Source organism: Ambystoma mexicanum, chromosome 12, assembly GCF_040938575.1.
Source record: "Ambystoma mexicanum isolate Mex_15411 chromosome 12, UKY_AmexF1_1, whole genome shotgun sequence".
NCBI lineage: Eukaryota > Metazoa > Chordata > Amphibia > Caudata > Ambystomatidae > Ambystoma > Ambystoma mexicanum.
Window position 1 is genome coordinate 987,207,069 of NC_090936.1, and position 16,396 is coordinate 987,223,464.

Below are 16,396 nucleotides of genomic sequence, written 5' to 3' on the forward strand. Positions count from 1 at the left end.
CCCTGGAGGTAATGATCAGTAACAAGTCTTCACCTTCAATATAAAAATATTATAGTGGTAGGTGATTTTAATTTTAAGCCTAACGATCCAGCATATCGGCTAGCTGCCCAATTTATCTCTGCTATGATGGACTTAAATCTCCTTCAGCTGGTGACTGATTCGACATACGAACGTGGTAATACAATCAACTTAATTTTCTCTCAGGATACTATTACGTCTATCTTTCCTGCATTCCAGATAACCTGGTTGGTCCCTTTGTCGTTCCATTTTGCATGACTTTGGACTGTGATCAACCCAAAATCGCGTAGCCACAATGTTATTAGGCGGACTTGGCATTCTACTGAGTCGTCAGTAATTGCTTCTATTTTTGCAATCTTGTGGTTCATTGCACACTCTTGATCTAGCTGGTCTTTCTCAAATATTCATATCCACGCCTCATGGCCCCATTGAAAACCTGAAAAGTTCCGGGAAGACCCTGTGAGCCCTGGTTTAGCAAAGATCTAAGGTCACTGCGGCTCAAGCGCCATCAGGGGGAGCACAGATGGCACATTTCCTATTGCTTGTCTGACAAGGCGCTATTGCGCCCAGCCACGGCAGCCTATCACAAAGCTATCTCAGAGGCTAAACGTATCTTCTATAAACATCGTATTGAAGTGGCATTGAATCAGCCAAAGGAACTTTTTCAGCTTGTTAAATGATTGCCTTCTAAGACAGTGTTCTCATCTCAGTTGTAGATAACCGGTCGCGTCTATCGGATCAGTATGGTGTGGGTGCGCTGGTTTTGTTAGCTCTATCAGCATTTGATTCCATCGAATGCGCCACCCCGCTTGATTGTCTCTCAGGAGTTGGCCTTGGTGCGACAGTTGTGACCCAGTTTCAGTCTTTTCTCACTGATCGCACCCAGTCTCTTTCTTTGGTGCCTTTTCGTTCAATCCCAACCCCCTTGACCTGCAGAGTTCCTCATGGGTCGGCACTGTCCCCCATTCTGTTCACTACATCCAGCCACTTGGCGCCCTTATTTACTCCCATGGCTTCCGTTGCTACTCCTATGCTGATGACATGCAAATGATTGTCCAACTTAATCTTGCTAATCAGGATACTGCGTCTCAGCTGAGTGGCTGCATGGAGGCGGATTGGATGGGCGACAACTGGCTTGAGCTGAACGGGGACAAGACCGAGGTGATTGTCGGCCCTCATCTTCGTCTGGCTACTGGTCTTCAGCTTTTGGCCTTCTGCCATCGGTCTTTTACCTGCCCCGGTTTCCGTGGTCAAGGACTTGGGTGCGAAACTAACACCATCTCTGTCTTCTGCGACCCAGGTGAGTGCAGTTTGCCAGTCTGGTCCCCTTCAGTTGAAGATCTTGCAGAAAGAAATTAGTTTTCTTCCTTTGCATCTCCGGGCTCCAGTGGTGGCTGTGTTGGTGCTTGGTATTGTGGTTTATTATAATTCTTTGTACCTTGCCCAGCCTGGTTTTCTGATCAGCCGCCTCCAGATTTTGCATAACTAAGCAACTCGACTTGCTACGGGTACTCCCTTAAAGGCCTACATTTCTACAGCCCTCCGTTACTTACATTGGCTGCCAGCTGCGAAGCGGGCTCTGTTTAAATCTCTATGTATTGTGCACAGAGCCTTTTATGGCTTTGGTGCAGAATACTTGCAGTATAAATTGTATCCTTATGTTCCAGCTCAATCCCTGCGCTTGCAAAAAGCCACCCTCATCCAGGTCCCCACTTATAAACTTTCTCGGGTGGGAGGACGTGCTTCCTCTGTGGTAGCAGTGAAATTTCAGAATTCACTCCCCTAACTCTACGAGTCATTGATAATCATCCATCAATTCGTAAGGCGCTAAAACATTTCTTTTCTAGGTCTCTGGTCCTGGCTGGTCCTCTCCTTTTGCTCTCAGCACCAAGATGCCCTTGGCCGATTGTTGCGCTTTGCAAAATCGATAACAGACTCAGTCTCTACACATTTTAAGAAACTGAAACAACCATGCACTGCAAATCGGATCCTACCAGAATTCCTTAAAAAAAGCCTGTGTGCGCAAATGTCAGGACATTCTATGGTGTTTTCTGTGGAAGAAATGCTTGTAACTGCACAAAACAGGCCACGGGTGCTCTGCACCCAGGTACTGAAGACCTATGTTGTGGGTGTGAACCTTCAGAGGATGTAATCTTTGCTCATACAAATTAGCACAGATCAAATGCGAGCTGCAAAAAGAAAGAACAGAAGGAAAACTCCTACACACAGCACAGCTTAGCTTAGATCCTTCCAGTGCCAAAATACAGAAGGGCTGTAGAGAAGCCATCAGAGGGGCCTGGTTAAATGTGAGACTTTGCATATGCATACAGATTAACACTCAATTAACTGCTCAGCAAAAGAACTGTCTCTATGCAAAGGACACAGGCACGACACATATTACTAGGAAAGGAGTGCAGGGGTATGAGGGAACATTTGAACAAGCCTACCAATTAGGTCATAAGTGCTGTTCTGGAAACTTTGAGGGCTCTTTTTAAACAATTAATGTATGTGCTTAAAAAAAAACAAAAAAACATTTTGTGATTATTACACTAAAATAAAGACATTATATAGTCTTTACTGGATGCAATAACTGTTCTGGTATGTTCACTGGTTGGCAAGAATTAGCTTTTCCATCCAAACACATACCCTCTACTTTGTGCCCTTGATTTTCTATCTGTCCTGAGAACTCGATCCTGCACTTTATAAGTCAACCTTCCAAAAAACCCTCAAACCACACTACTTCAAGACTGGTATCACTACAAACGGCCTGTTACAAATGTCCGTTTTAATTTCTGACGTTACACTTTTTATTATGTCACTACATTATTTGATAACCCCAGATTTTCGATCTACAAACGCTGTTAACATACCAGTAAGTGATTGTCCGGTCATAATAACCCCTAAGGGAGGAAGCGTTTCAGCTATAATCTATCACCTTTAAATCAGAAATGTTAAGTGACATGCGCAGAGAGCAAATCAAGAGCAGTAGTTGCTAAATTACTGAAAGACAGACATACACTTCTTTCAGGTCTGTCAGATCCTCACTAGCAGTTTCATCATTCTACCCAGAGACAAGCAGCCACTTCCAAGTTTTACAGTAAGTATTGCATCCATCGTGTTAATTTGGCTCCTTCTTCCTCCATTTCCTTAGCCATGTTGCTGCTTACTGTGGGACCAAATATGACAGAACTCCCCTGTTGAGAATCATCTGTAGCTCCATAGACAACATCACTTAACTTCTATGTCAATCATTCGATCCACACTCAGGATATACACAGATTGTGTGAAGAAGGTACATAAAAAATAGACTCAAGTTTCCAAATGTCATTTCATTAAATAAAAACAACTTCTTTACAAGGATTGGATCTGCAAATCCACGCTGCTCTAAGGCGTCATATTGTTCAGTGAGGAGAATCTTGAATGTCAGCAGGAATAGCGATCAGGACTGCAAGATATGGTTAACATAGTGGTCCATATCCATTCCTTGCATTTCCAAGCCAAACTTGCTAATCAAAGTATGGATTTTGTCCTTGATGCCAATGAGCTTTTATTTGATCTCAATTAGCACTTTGTCACAGTTCTTATAATAGAAATTCCACTTGCCCTTACTTCTCAGTGACAGGAAAAAGCAACGTTCTGAAGTCGAGAAAGCGAATGGGAATGTAGAACCTGAAAGGCAGGCCACCTCTTTCAGCAGAGAAATATAATATAAGATGTTCTCTAGGTTGCCAGTTCCCACAGAGCAATAACATAGCTGATCTTGCTGCTGGAACAATACACTTTGCCTTTTTCATACAAAGCCATAGTGAGAGAACTGTACACGTTTATGAATCAAGTGTGAAACAAGTGGGACAAGGAACAGCCTGCTGAGGAAGTGTAAAGTTTGGGATGGTAAAAACATTGGCAAGAGTCAGCTAAAGAGATGGAACTGCTTGAGGTATCTGTAGAGCTGGAGGAGGCTGGCAAAATTGCAGAGAAGGAGCTTGGCTTTGCTACAGAAATAAGGTGCACAGCTGGAGAGATGAAGGTGGCGCTTTGCTTCAGAGGTGGAGGAACTTGAATTAGCTGTAAAAGATGGTCATACATTGGAGCAATGGTGGTGCTTAATAGAAGATATTAAAGCGCTAACAGTAAAGATAGAGTACTTTGCTGTAGAGATCAGGTTGTTTACCTCTACATATCTGGGAGCTAAGCTGTAGAGAAGGCAGATCCTGCAGTGATCAGGTTGTTTAGTAAAAGTAATCAAGGTGTTTAGTACATTTATTGTGGCAAGGAGCATTAGAATTGTGCTGTTTAACAATAAGGTGCTCATGTGCATTGATTGTTAAGATTATCTGAAAAGACATAGGAAATAGGCTAAAGAAATGAAGGTGCAGTGCTGTAGTGATTGAGTACCTGGTTTTGCTGCTGAGACAGCACCACTTAATTATAGGGGTTTGGTTTTGCTCTTTAAGATAGGAGAGCTCAGCTGGTGATGGGGGCTTGACCTAGTTGCAAAAACGGGAGGTGTTAGTAAAGGAATGTATCGATTAAGTTCTTGTTGCTTAGTTGTTTAGCTGGGAGGTATCAAAGTTGTGAGATGGCTGGACCTAACAAGATGCAGAGATGGAGGTATGGCTGAGGTAATCCAAAGGACTAGCTTTTTAAGCCAGCAGCAAACAGAGGATGTTGGCTCCAACGGGCGGTGGGTGGCCCACTTGTACAGATTGAACACGCAAGGCCAGTCGCTAGAGGCAAAATTCAGCACTCTGTTGTGTGTTGCTGTTTGGTACTCAGGGTGACGTAGGCTGTTCAAGATTAGGGTCTTCATTATCAGATGCATCCTCAGTATCTTTGTTTTCCAATTCAAAATTCTGTATAGGAAAAATTAAATTGAGAGCTTAAACAAATAAAGTTAAATTAATACACCTTTCAGCAACTTGTAGAAGTATGCGACAGAACACTGCAGCAGTAACCTAAGGAACAAGTCTTACCTCTAGCTCTCGCATGACCTCATCCATGAAATCGCTAGAATTTTGTTTGTATGAAACAGCCAGCTTAATTGCATCAGAAAAAATCTGCAGAGAAAAATGAAACTTAATTTGTGAGAGACTACTTAACTCCTTCACTGTTAGTGTTTTGTTCGGGGACTTCAGAGCAGAGATTTATTTGGAACTCAAATGTGCATATTTTAACCTGAATACTTCTTACATAAAGATCACAATATAGTTATGTTTTCTCCCAATGACACCGTAATACAGCGAGTTTAAAGAAGGCTGTATTTATTCTTCTGTTCTCTACAGCAGATCCCCGTTGCCTCCACACTCTTTCTCTCTCTCTCTCTCTCAACTCCTTCTCTTCAAACACATTCTCCCTTTACATTCTGCTCTGGGGTTAGCTTCCGATTCTTTATTCCACAGCCATCATTCCTGAACAGCATTCTTCTCACAATATAACACACCTCCTATTGCACATTTTCTTATCCATTACTGCACACTGCTGATCTTTTATTGATCAGCTTTGGTGCAAGAGCTACTCTCTCCTTACACCATTTTTGCCATTACACTGCCTCACCATATTCCCCAGATCATCCTAATTCACACAAGTTTTTGAATACTTTGAAATCCCTTTGTCCACACGCCTCCCTAATTTTATTTTCACCAGTTCTCCTTTTGGCATACAATTTCTTCAATCATTATTAGGTTTTCTCCTTTGCAGTATTTCAAATGTAGATACACCTGTGGTTTGATGTGGTTGGCTTGTTTGTTTATTCACTTATATTGCGCACCAGACCCGAAGGTATGAGGGCGCAGGAGCAGCAAGATTATTCTCAACGTGGTTACAGTGCTGTACAGTAATTTACAGAGTGTAGATAGGTAATGCAGTTGCAATAAGTACAGTGATACACAGTTTACAAATATACATATGTACATAGTTTACAAAGGTGAGGTCAGTTATTGGTCGTTATTCTTTAACCATTGAATATAGTTACGTCTAAAGTGGGGGTAGGTTTGAGGTATCCTTAAGGAGGGTGGCAGGGAGTTCGTGTTGGGCTGCTTTCATCTGGAAGCTGTTGCCTCCCATTTTGGTTTGTTTGAACCTACTGAACTGTGAGCAGGTTAGCATTGGTGGTTCTGGTAGGCCTGTTAGGGGTATGTCTTGTTATTCTGTCGGCCAAATAGCGAGGGGCTGCATTGTTGAGGCATTTGTGTGTTAATGAGGCTACTTTGAGCAGGGTTTTGTCAGTGGTGGTAAGCAAATTGTGGGTTCTCCTGATGTTAGAGATGTGCTCTCTTGGGGATGCTAAGCACTGCTCTGAGGGCATTGTTTTGCAGAGTCTGGATTTTGTTAGTAACCTGTTTGTTGGCTCCTACATAGAGGGTGTTACAATAATCCAGTTTTGAGAGTACAAGGGCTCTGGCTAGGGTGATGCAGTTCTGGGTAGATAGGAAAGGTTTGGCAGCTCTTATAAGCTTGCATGTGTATGCTGTAGAAGAGGCCAAGGAACTAACCTGTTTATGGAAGGAGAGGGCAGAGTCTAGGTAGATTCCTAGTGTTTTCACTTATTTGGCTACCTTGATGGAATTTTTGTCTATAATAAAGCTGGTGTATTTGTGGTCAAGTTTGTTGAGGTTGGGGGTGGATCAGAGGATGAGTTCAGACTTGTCATCATTCAGGCAAAAACTATGGGAGGCCATCCATGCCTGGATGATGAGGTACACCCTGTTCACCAAGGCCAAATCCTTGTAATCTCCAGTCAACGGGATGAGGATCTGGGTATCATCAGCGTAATTAGTGTAGGTGATACCCAGACCGTCCAGATCCTCAAACAGGGCCTTCGTGAACACGTTGTACAATGTGGGGGAGACGCATGAACCCTGAGGGACCCCGCATGTGATGGGGATAGGGTCAGCGGAAGCTGAAGTGGAAAAAACCTGCATAGATCTATTGCTCAGGAACGAATATCCATCTAATGGCTTCTTGGGAGAAGTGGGCAGCCGATTCCAGGTGGTTGCATAGAATTTTGTGATCTACGAGGTCGAATGCTGCAGAGAGGTCTAGGAGAAGCAGTAGAGAAGTATTCCCATTATCTCTCAGGGTGTCGATTTGGGCCTTAAGATTGATAAGAGCAGATTCTGTCCCATGTTGGGGTCTAAAGCCTGATTGCCGGATTCCCAGGAGATGGTTTAGTTCGGGGTATTTTTGGATTTGCTGATAGGCTGTTTTATCTAATATTTTGAGCAGGAAGGGGACGGTGGTGATTGGTCTGTAGTTAGTGGGTATAGCGGGGTCTAGGGAGGGTTTTTTGAGTAGAGGGAGGACCCAGGATTCTTTGAGATTGTAGGGGATACTGCCAGAGGAGGAGGCGTTGATAAGTTTAGTAATAAAAAGGCGAGAGGTCTCTAGCCGCATCTTTAATGCTTTGTGCGGGGAAAGAGTCGCCTTGGCAGTTTGACGGTTTAAGGCCGAGGATGATTTTTTTCCACTTCTAATGTGGAGACTTTGGAGAAGCTAAAGCGGGTGAGTGGGTTGGGTATAGGGGTATGGGGAGTGGAGGAGTGTTGGTGGATTTAGTGGAGTTGGTTATGGATTCCTTCTTGTTGTTGATTTGAAGGCCTGCGACTTTGTTGGACAGGGCCTTTTGGACACTAGTGCACCATTGTTTGTCTTTTGCAAATGTGTCTGGGACTAGGACAGGTGTTTCCAGATGATAGTAAACAGTTCTTTAGTGCTGGATTTGGCTTGCGATATCTCTGGTTACATGAATCCTGTTTGGCGATAATGATTTCTTCTTTGTATGTGGAGGCTATTTTGTTGAGAATCAGCTTGTTGATGTCTGTAGGAGATTGTCTCCACACTTGTTCCTTTTTGCGTTTCTCTGATCTGAGGGCTTTTAGATGGGATGAGAACCAAGTGTTCAAGTGTTTTCTCGGCTTGCATTTTCTCAGTTTCAGTGGTGCAATAGAGTCTAAGGCTGAATGAATGATTTTATTGCAACTTTCTACAAGGTGGTGCGGGTTGGAGGTAGCTGAGAGTTGGTTCAGGGTAGGGAAAATGAGGGGGGATGAGCTTTTCCACTGTAATGTTTTTCTTGCTTCTCGTAGGGATAGCTGTGGCTAGTAGGTTATTAGTGATGGGGCTTGAGGCTTCAAGGGTGAAGGTGAGGAGATGGTGGTCAGACCATGGTTGAGGGGTGTTGGCGGTGATGGGGGACACACAGTTGAAGTCTGCTACCCAGTCAAGGGTTCTCCCATTGTTGTGGGTAGGGGTGTACACTCTTTGGGTAAAGCCCAGTTCTGACAGGGTATTGTTAATGAGGGTAGCCTGGGGGCCTTTGAGGCCTAGGTTGAAGTCTCCTAAGAGGAGGCTCTGGGAGGTATTTTTTAAGTTGTTGGTTAGGATGGTCGTGAGGTCTTCCTCACAGGAGCCTAAGGGACCAGGAGGTCTGGACAATAAATGAATGGTGATGGTTTGGGAGTTGGCGGTGGGCAGCTTGGCTATGAGTGATTCACATGAAGGGATGTGGTTATTGGTGTTGAGTCTAATGTTAAGGTTAGTTTTAGCGATTATGGCAAGGCCTCCGTCTCTGGATTCTATTCTGTCCGCTCGAAGAATAGTATAGTCAAGAGGGATGGCTAGCGAGAGAGCTGGGCCAGCGGCTGCATGGAGCCAGGACTCTGTGATGGCTAGGAAATAGAGCTCTGCTGCTAGAATGAGGTCTGCTATGTCTCTGGCATGGGCTACTACAGATCGCGCATTAATTAAGACGCCTCTTATGGGTGGAGTGGTGGTTTTAATGCATGTGGGTCTGGTGGTTGTGTTGTGAACCTTGTGCTTGGTCGTTGTTAGTTGGGTTATGCTTGGGTCTGACTGTGGGGCAATTATTGGGAGTGACCATGGGCATAGGTGGGGTCCGGTTAGTCGGTTTGGACTGGATGGAGTCCCTGGCTCGAGGCTCATAGAGTAGGTAGTCTGGCACGTAATCTAGCATTTCTCATGGAGAAGCTGCATGGCTTACAGAGGTGCATAATGGGAGGGGAAATGGTGCCTATGGAGGCAGGGCTAGAGGTAGGGCTAGGATAGCTAGATGAGTGGATGAGGTGGATGATTACTCTCAGCAGTACCGAGTAAATGGCTGGTAGGCACATTCTGTAGGATGTCGGTGAGGTGAGACAGTCAGATGGCAAGGCAGATATGGGCTGAGTGTGGCAAAGGTGTTGAATGCCGCAATCAGGAACTAGAAGCTCAATGTAGCTGTAGGGTGGCAGGGCAGCTAGGTGCGAAGATGCGAAGATCAAACGCAACTCTCAAATCGAAGGGCAGGTAGCTACTAGGTGCACCATAGATGATGGGTTTTAGTAGCAAGAGGTTCGGCTAAGTGCAGAAATCACAAACTAGGCAAGAAACCCATGTGCAGTCATGTAAGAACGATAAAGCCAGCAGGGTCTGACTAGATTCAAGAATTCACAATCTAGGCAAAGTACAGTGTGCAGCCATGTGAGAACAATTAGGGCAGCAGAGTCTGACTAGATTCAGGAATTCACAATCTAGGCAAAATACAGTGTGCAGCCATGTGAGAACAAGTAGAGCAGCAGGGTCTGTCTAGGTTCACAGTCTCGGCTAAATACAATATACAACCATGTGGGAACAATGGTGGCTAATACATGTTCTCAGACAATTTGAATATGACATAGCTGCTATGGGCAGGGTTATTAGCAAAGGCAAGCTGTGGGGCGGCCGTGTAGGTTGCAGAGGCAAATTCTTACGCAATCTGGAATCAGCTTTACTCACCATATAAGTACGGTTTTACAATCTCAAAACTGTTTACTCATAATGTAAATTCAATTTTACTCACGATCTAAAGCAGTTTTACTCGCAAACTACAGTCAGCTTTACTGCTGTATGCGGGGAATAGATTGGCAAAGGCATGTTACAATGAGCATAGTTCGCACAGTCTAGGTGCATCATTGCTGCATGGGGCTGAAGTGGAAAGCGTAGCTAGAGACTGGGCTGGGTGGGAGCGCTCAGGCAGCGAGGAATATTATTTCTACCTGCATTCAGTCACCGTTATGCAAACAACATAATGTATGTAGTATAAGAGCAGTTCAGTCAAAAGCAAGTATGATATGAGACAACAACTTTAATGGCGTGTGAATAGTATGCGGTCACCCAGTGCAATGCAGCAGCTGAGGTGCAATGAATGTGTTAACTTTAGGTGGAGCCAAGGTGTGGGAGACAGGGGGTCTGGCAGACGGCAGTCATGGCAAAAACAGGCATGAAACAGGCGATGGCCTTCTTTCCCTTGGGCCTTGGTGTGAGTGGGCCGGCTTCGCCTGCTGGTATCCAATAGGAGGAGAAAAAGGCAACAGCGCCCAATCAGAAGGTGGTAGTGGCTGTTGGGGGCTGGTTAGGCCCTGTCAACTGCTAACAAAAGACGGGCGGCCATCTTTGAGGGTGTTCGGTACCTCATGTACCTTAATGGTGGAAATGGTGCAACCTCCGGTTTTCAGTAGTGCTAGTCTGTACTGAATAACCCTTTCCATCAGAGCACGCACCCAATCTCCACCTGTTGCTATCCTGACGGCATCAATCAGCGTCCTATTCTATCACTCCACTGTAGCATTTCCTTTAGGAGTATACAATGCCGTTGTTGCATGCTGCACGCATGCTGCATGCCATTCCTGCAAAACCTCCTCCATTTCATTGGCCACAAACTGAGTGTTCGGCAGAATTATATGCAGTACCCTTTGGGAACACCACACAGAATTAGGACTACAAGTGTACAAATTCACCTTTGGTACAAGCCTGTACTACACAGTAAAGTGGTAGTGATGGCTGAGCAGCAAGACTTATCTCAAGAGCAAGTGAGCAGTATCAATAGTTACACATAGGACAGCAATTACTATGATTCAAACAAACACTGACTCAAGGTTTCTGAGTTAAAGAATATACATTTATTTGCACATCAGTTGTAAAGCATTTCACTAAAGTAAAGCAGTTGAAAAATCACTCTTAATACACTATTCCACACCCAATAGATTCTGGGCAAGTTAGGCTCAGAATGAAGTGTGAGCAAAATGGCACTCTAGCAATTTTAAACGAAGGGAAAGACAGTTAGACAAGAATTGAGCAGCACCAACAAGTAAGTAAGTAGGGCAATGTAGAAAAAGGAACTACAGCGAGGACATCAAATTCAAGGGGCCTGGCCCAAAGTCAATGGACCAAAGTCTTTGCTCAAGATCACACAGTTCAGGGTAGTTTGCGGTTAAGTCTTTGGCAAGAGTTGAGGACGAAGTTGGTCGGCAGAAAAATTAGTTTAAAGAATGGAGAAGGACAAGCCCTCGGATTGGTGAAAGGTTTCACACGCCATCACCGCGGCTGGACGAAATGAGCAACCGGATTTGAACAGTACCTTAAATGGAGAAGAAGGCTGTACCTGAGGCAGACGTTCCTAGCAGATCCTGCAGGCTCACGGTTCCTGAAGTGACTGTCAGACTGACAGGAAGTAGGAAGACTGGAGGGTCCTGCACTGCCCAGGGAAGAAACCAGCAGCAGAGCAAAGCAACAAATAAAAGGTGCGCTCCTTAAAATGCAAGCAGGGTCCGTTCCTCCTGGCTATCCGGTTCACCGTAGCTCTGTACAGCAAATTCGACCAGAGAAGGGAGGACTGATGAGCAGTTTGGTAAACTGGGTGTTCCCACCAGCTCAAGGGGAGAAGATTCCTTGCAGATCTTCCCTGTCGTTGGAGTATGAAGATTCGGACCTGTAGCAGGGCTTCACTGGGAGGTTCAGTCGTGATAGGGGTCCTCTTCTGTCAGCTCATCGTCGGTTCTCTCGTTCCAGTTGCGACTCTGCCTTTCCAGCCCGAGAGACTTTCTTTTTAAGCGGTTTTCCCCCCATTCACACAGCCTTGCTGTCAATCAAACAGCAGGGTCGCTGTCCCGCAGTGACAGTCCCCACAACCAATCAGATCAGAGTGTGAAATGGGTCTCCAAGGAGACCCTGTGCAGGGAGTCCTAACGCCCTCCCTCACATCCTTCCCCCTCCACACATACAGGCACCTAAGGAGGGCTTCTGTGCAGAAGACCACAAAAGGACGGCGAACAAAGGCACCAAACCTGGTTTGGCGCGCAGAGTAAAACACGAGAAAGACTTTTACAAAACAAAATGGCGACTAAAACCAGCCGGAACCGTATAAAAACGTACATGGTCTAGCGGGTTTAAGTTCGAGGCTACCAAGATAGCCTAAAACAATACCAGGGCTATTTAAGATAACCGCAGTAGGAAAAATAGGGTAGTTAACGCTGCCACCAGCCAAGTCTTAATGAAAAGGGAGCGAAACAATGCTCCAAGAGAAACCGACAAAAAGGGATAATTATTAACCCTTTCCAGAACTCTAAGATAGTTCATACCGGGTCTGAGTTTTAAAAGATTAATAAAGTTAATGGCAACTTTACATGTTCTGGGAGACAGTAGTCAGTCCCAGAAAATGGAGTCGGTGTTGGGAAGTCAAAAAGACAACCCTGTCTCACTGCACTGAAGGTGCTGTGTAACATACAGTAAAAAGATGCCTATGGTGTATGTGAGGCTCCACAGTCTATGAACTCAAGAAAAACATACAGCAAAACACATGTAAGAGTGGTAAAAAAAAAAAAGCTCACTCTTTACCAGGTGAAAAAAATAAATCCTAGAAATCCAGCAAAGCTGCTGAGGGACTCAGTAAGGGAAATTAGCCATTCTGGAGAATTCTCTCTAACACTCATGACCATTATCTGAAATAATTTTTCTTGTAAAATACTGACTCCAAAACAATTGTTCGCCACACAACAGCGCACACTGTCTACCCCACTAAACAACCTATTAATGACTCTCTGAAAGACTCGAATTGGAAATGAAACCAAAAGCATTCCCATACAGCTATACAAACCAAAAGGCGGTATAAATGTCGTCAAATCCAAGGACGATGAATGTAACCAAACTTGATGGTGTGCTGCCCTCAAGTCTATCGTGGAGAACATGCCGGTAGCAAATTCCCTCCTATCTTTGTGACTGTTAGGCAGAATCACCTGGAGTACCCTTTGGGAACACTACAGGCAATTAGGAGTACAAGTGTAAGCACAATTTTACCTTTGGCACTACACAGTAAAGTGGTAGCGATGGCGGGGCAGCCAGATTTATCTCAAGAGTTTAAGTGAGCAGTAGAACAAGTTACACAAAGGACCAACCAATACAGTGATTCAAGTAAACACTTTCTCAAGGTTTCTTGGTAAAAGAATATACATGTCAGTTAGAAAACATTACACTAGCATAAGCAACTCAATATCACACTAATACACCACAAAAATCCAACCGGTAAGTAACTGAACAAGTTTAGCTCCAAAATGAAGTGGGAGCAAAATGGCACTTCAGATACTTGATAAAGGAGGGAAAAGTAAAGGGGATAAGAATAGACAAAGGGTTTCAGTTAAATACAACCAGCAATTCTTCTCAACAGGCCTGGGCCAAAGTCAATGGTTCAGAGTCTTTTGTATAGTATAGCACAGTTCTGGTATATAACAGTTAAGTCTTTGCCACAGATTTTTAAAGGATTTGGCTAGGCGAAAAGTTTGACGAATGTTTAGGGAAGGACAAGCCTTCGTAGTTGAGGAAAGTTTCTCGCACTTGCTCGATGGCCGAAAACATTTCTGGATCGCGTTTGCACAGTACCTAGTCAATGAAGAAAGCTCCAGCTGAGGCAGTTGTTCCTGGCAGTGCGAGCAGATCTCGCTGTTCCTGAGCTTCAGTCGTGGGGACAAGAACAATGTCGTAAGGTTCCTGCACTGCCCAGGGATGAGACCAAAAGCTGTAGCAACACGTCGGTTAACGGGGCGAGTTCCTTAAAGTCCACGAGCTGGTTTCCATCCCTCGACTATCCGATTTTCAACAGCACTCTGCTGAAAATTCGACCAGAATAGGACAGTGTCCAGGTGGCTTGTTCCCACCAAACTCAAGGGAAGAAGTTAACCTTGAAGGGCTTCTCCGTCGTCGGAGTTTCAGGCAATTTGGACCTGCAGCATGGCTTCCCCGGTCATCCAAGAGTTGCAGCAGTCCTCTTCCTTCCTCTCCTCTTCAGTTCTTTCGTTCCAGTGGTCGACGCTGCTTTCCATGTCCCAGAGACCTGCTTTTAAACAGTCCCCCGCCCCCATTTGTTCCAGCCTGGCTGTCACTCACACAGCAGGGTGGCTGCCCTTGCCAGACAGCCAGCAAATCACGCCATAGTGCATTCAGGTCTCTTAGGAGACTAAACACAGGGAGTTTCGGGCACCTCCCTCACATCCTGTTCACACCAGACACTCCGGCGCCAGAGGGGGGCTTCAGCACTGATGCCCGCCAAAGGCCAACAAACAAAGTGCCATGATTCCTGCCCCTCATGTCCCCAGCCCTCCAAGATGTCAGGCTGGAGCCAGGCCACAATCACCTACATGGCCCTCAAGGGCCTCTCCATCCCTCCAAAGACCCACTTGGAGTCAGACTTGGCGCTTGTGGCACTAGACTCAGTCACTCACTCCCATAGGATAACATTGGGATTGGACTTGTAGTGCATTGATGGGGACAAGATGGATGCGCCCACAGATTTCGTTTCCCTGAACTGCATGTGCAGTCTAGTCTTTTGGGTGTGGTTCAGCCCAGAGACACCGGGGATACCCAGAGACTATTTAAGCCACACCCAGGCGGAGAAACATGCTTTGTGTTTTCTGCACCTGCAGCGTGACACCCACCGTGTTCGGATCGGTCTCCAGTAGGCCTGCATCTTTCTTCTGCGCTCAGCTCCTGCAAGAACAAGAACACAATAGGAACAGCCTTACCTTGTGGTGCTTCTGCCCATCATTCATCGCTCCTTCTGTTCTGCGGGCATCTTCGGCGGTGTCATTCCCATCGGGCACACCGCTTCCTAAGGAAAAGGGAAAAGAACAGAAAAAAAGGCATTAGTAAGCATTCAGCAAATCGTCGCTTATTTTTAAAGACTGTACGAGCTTCAAACGCTTACCTGAATCCCAGCCGCTCGGGGGGAACTCGGTCTCTGGAACTTCTCATCCATCTGCAAGAGGGAAAAGACACTCCAGGTTAGCGTTGAAACATCTAGAGGTGCCACATACCGCGCTTACGCACCGCATTTCTTCTTCATAACCGTCATCCACGCTGACAACGTCGCAGCACCTAAAAGATACAGAAAAAGAACTCAGTTCAATACAAATACGAAAGGGTCGCATCGCGCTCTCACTCACCTTCAGCGCTACTCATCTCCGCAGCACATCACCATCCCCGGACGCCGGCCATCATCTAAGGAAGGAAAGGAACAAAGTTAGAGAACTGTTCAAAAGACCCATTATACTTACCTGTCGGACTCTTGCCAGTGAAGTAACTAGGCAGCAACGAGCCCGTATGAATCAACGCGCCCCTGCGCTGAAAGCAGGATGGAGAGCACACTATCCAAGAAAACAAGGTGAGCTGTGGATCAAAGTGAAGGGTTGGACCCCGGGGAATAAGGGGTTCAAGCACACAGAGACAATAGGGAGTTAAACTCTACCAATCCTGTGTTTCAGGCCCAGTCTCCAGTCGAGTAGACTCCAAGGAAGGGTTCGAGGTCGTAAGAGGTCAGAACAGGCTGAGTGACGTCCCCGTGGATACCAGGTGAGCGTTACACAAAGGGACCAAACCTGGTTTGGCGTGCAGAGACAAACACAAGAAGGAATTTTCCTACAAGAAATGGCAAAAAAAGATAACCAGAGTTTTACAGATAGGTTTTGGGCGCCATATTGAAAAACATGGCTGACCTGATTTTAGCTACCTGTGTCAGCGGTCACGAAAAATCACAGTAGTTGATCTAAACCACTAGCCATTAAAATAGGAAAAGGTAACATTTTACTATTACATGAGTGTTTTGACTAGCTAGCTAGCTAGGCAACCCCTCCAGCACTCTATTCGAAGATAGTATGGGCTGGGTCAGTAAATTTAAAAAGATTAGTAAAGCCAATTTAACTTTACATGCTCTGGGAGACGGTAGCCAGTCCCAGAGAAGGTATTCAAACCTTGGGGAGTCTGAAAGACACCCCTGTGTCACTGCACTAAAGGTGCTGTGTGACACAGAAAGAGATGCCACTGGAGTTGTTTTAAAACTCCATAACCAAAGAACACAAAAGTAAAACGCACACAAAATACATGGAAGAGTGGGAAAAAAGGCTCACACTATTCCCAGGTAAAATCAAATCCCAGAAATCCAGCAAAGTTGCTGGGGGTCTCAAAAGGTAAGGGAAATGAGCACATTGAGAATTCTCCCCAACACTTGCCCCCGAGGATTTAATCCACTCCTGTATGAATCTCCTTACTCCAGTCGGTCAAACATCCTGGAGAGACCATC

The 16,396-nt window shown here is 45.3% G+C and overlaps 1 protein-coding gene across 1 annotated transcript in view; it reads right to left on the reverse strand.

Annotated features, from left to right (window-relative positions):
- Positions 1–2,801: 2,801 nt before the first annotated feature.
- LOC138514169 (rab-like protein 2A) overlaps positions 2,802–16,396 on the reverse strand; it is a 474,772-nt gene continuing 461,177 nt past the window's right edge. The window contains exons 8-9 of the mRNA XM_069629476.1: positions 4,992–5,075; positions 2,802–4,871 (exon numbers count right to left, since the gene is read on the reverse strand). Of these exons, the coding sequence (XP_069485577.1) occupies positions 4,791–4,871; positions 4,992–5,075 (165 nt within the window). The 3' untranslated portion in view covers positions 2,802–4,790. The remainder of the gene's footprint in view (positions 4,872–4,991; positions 5,076–16,396) is intronic.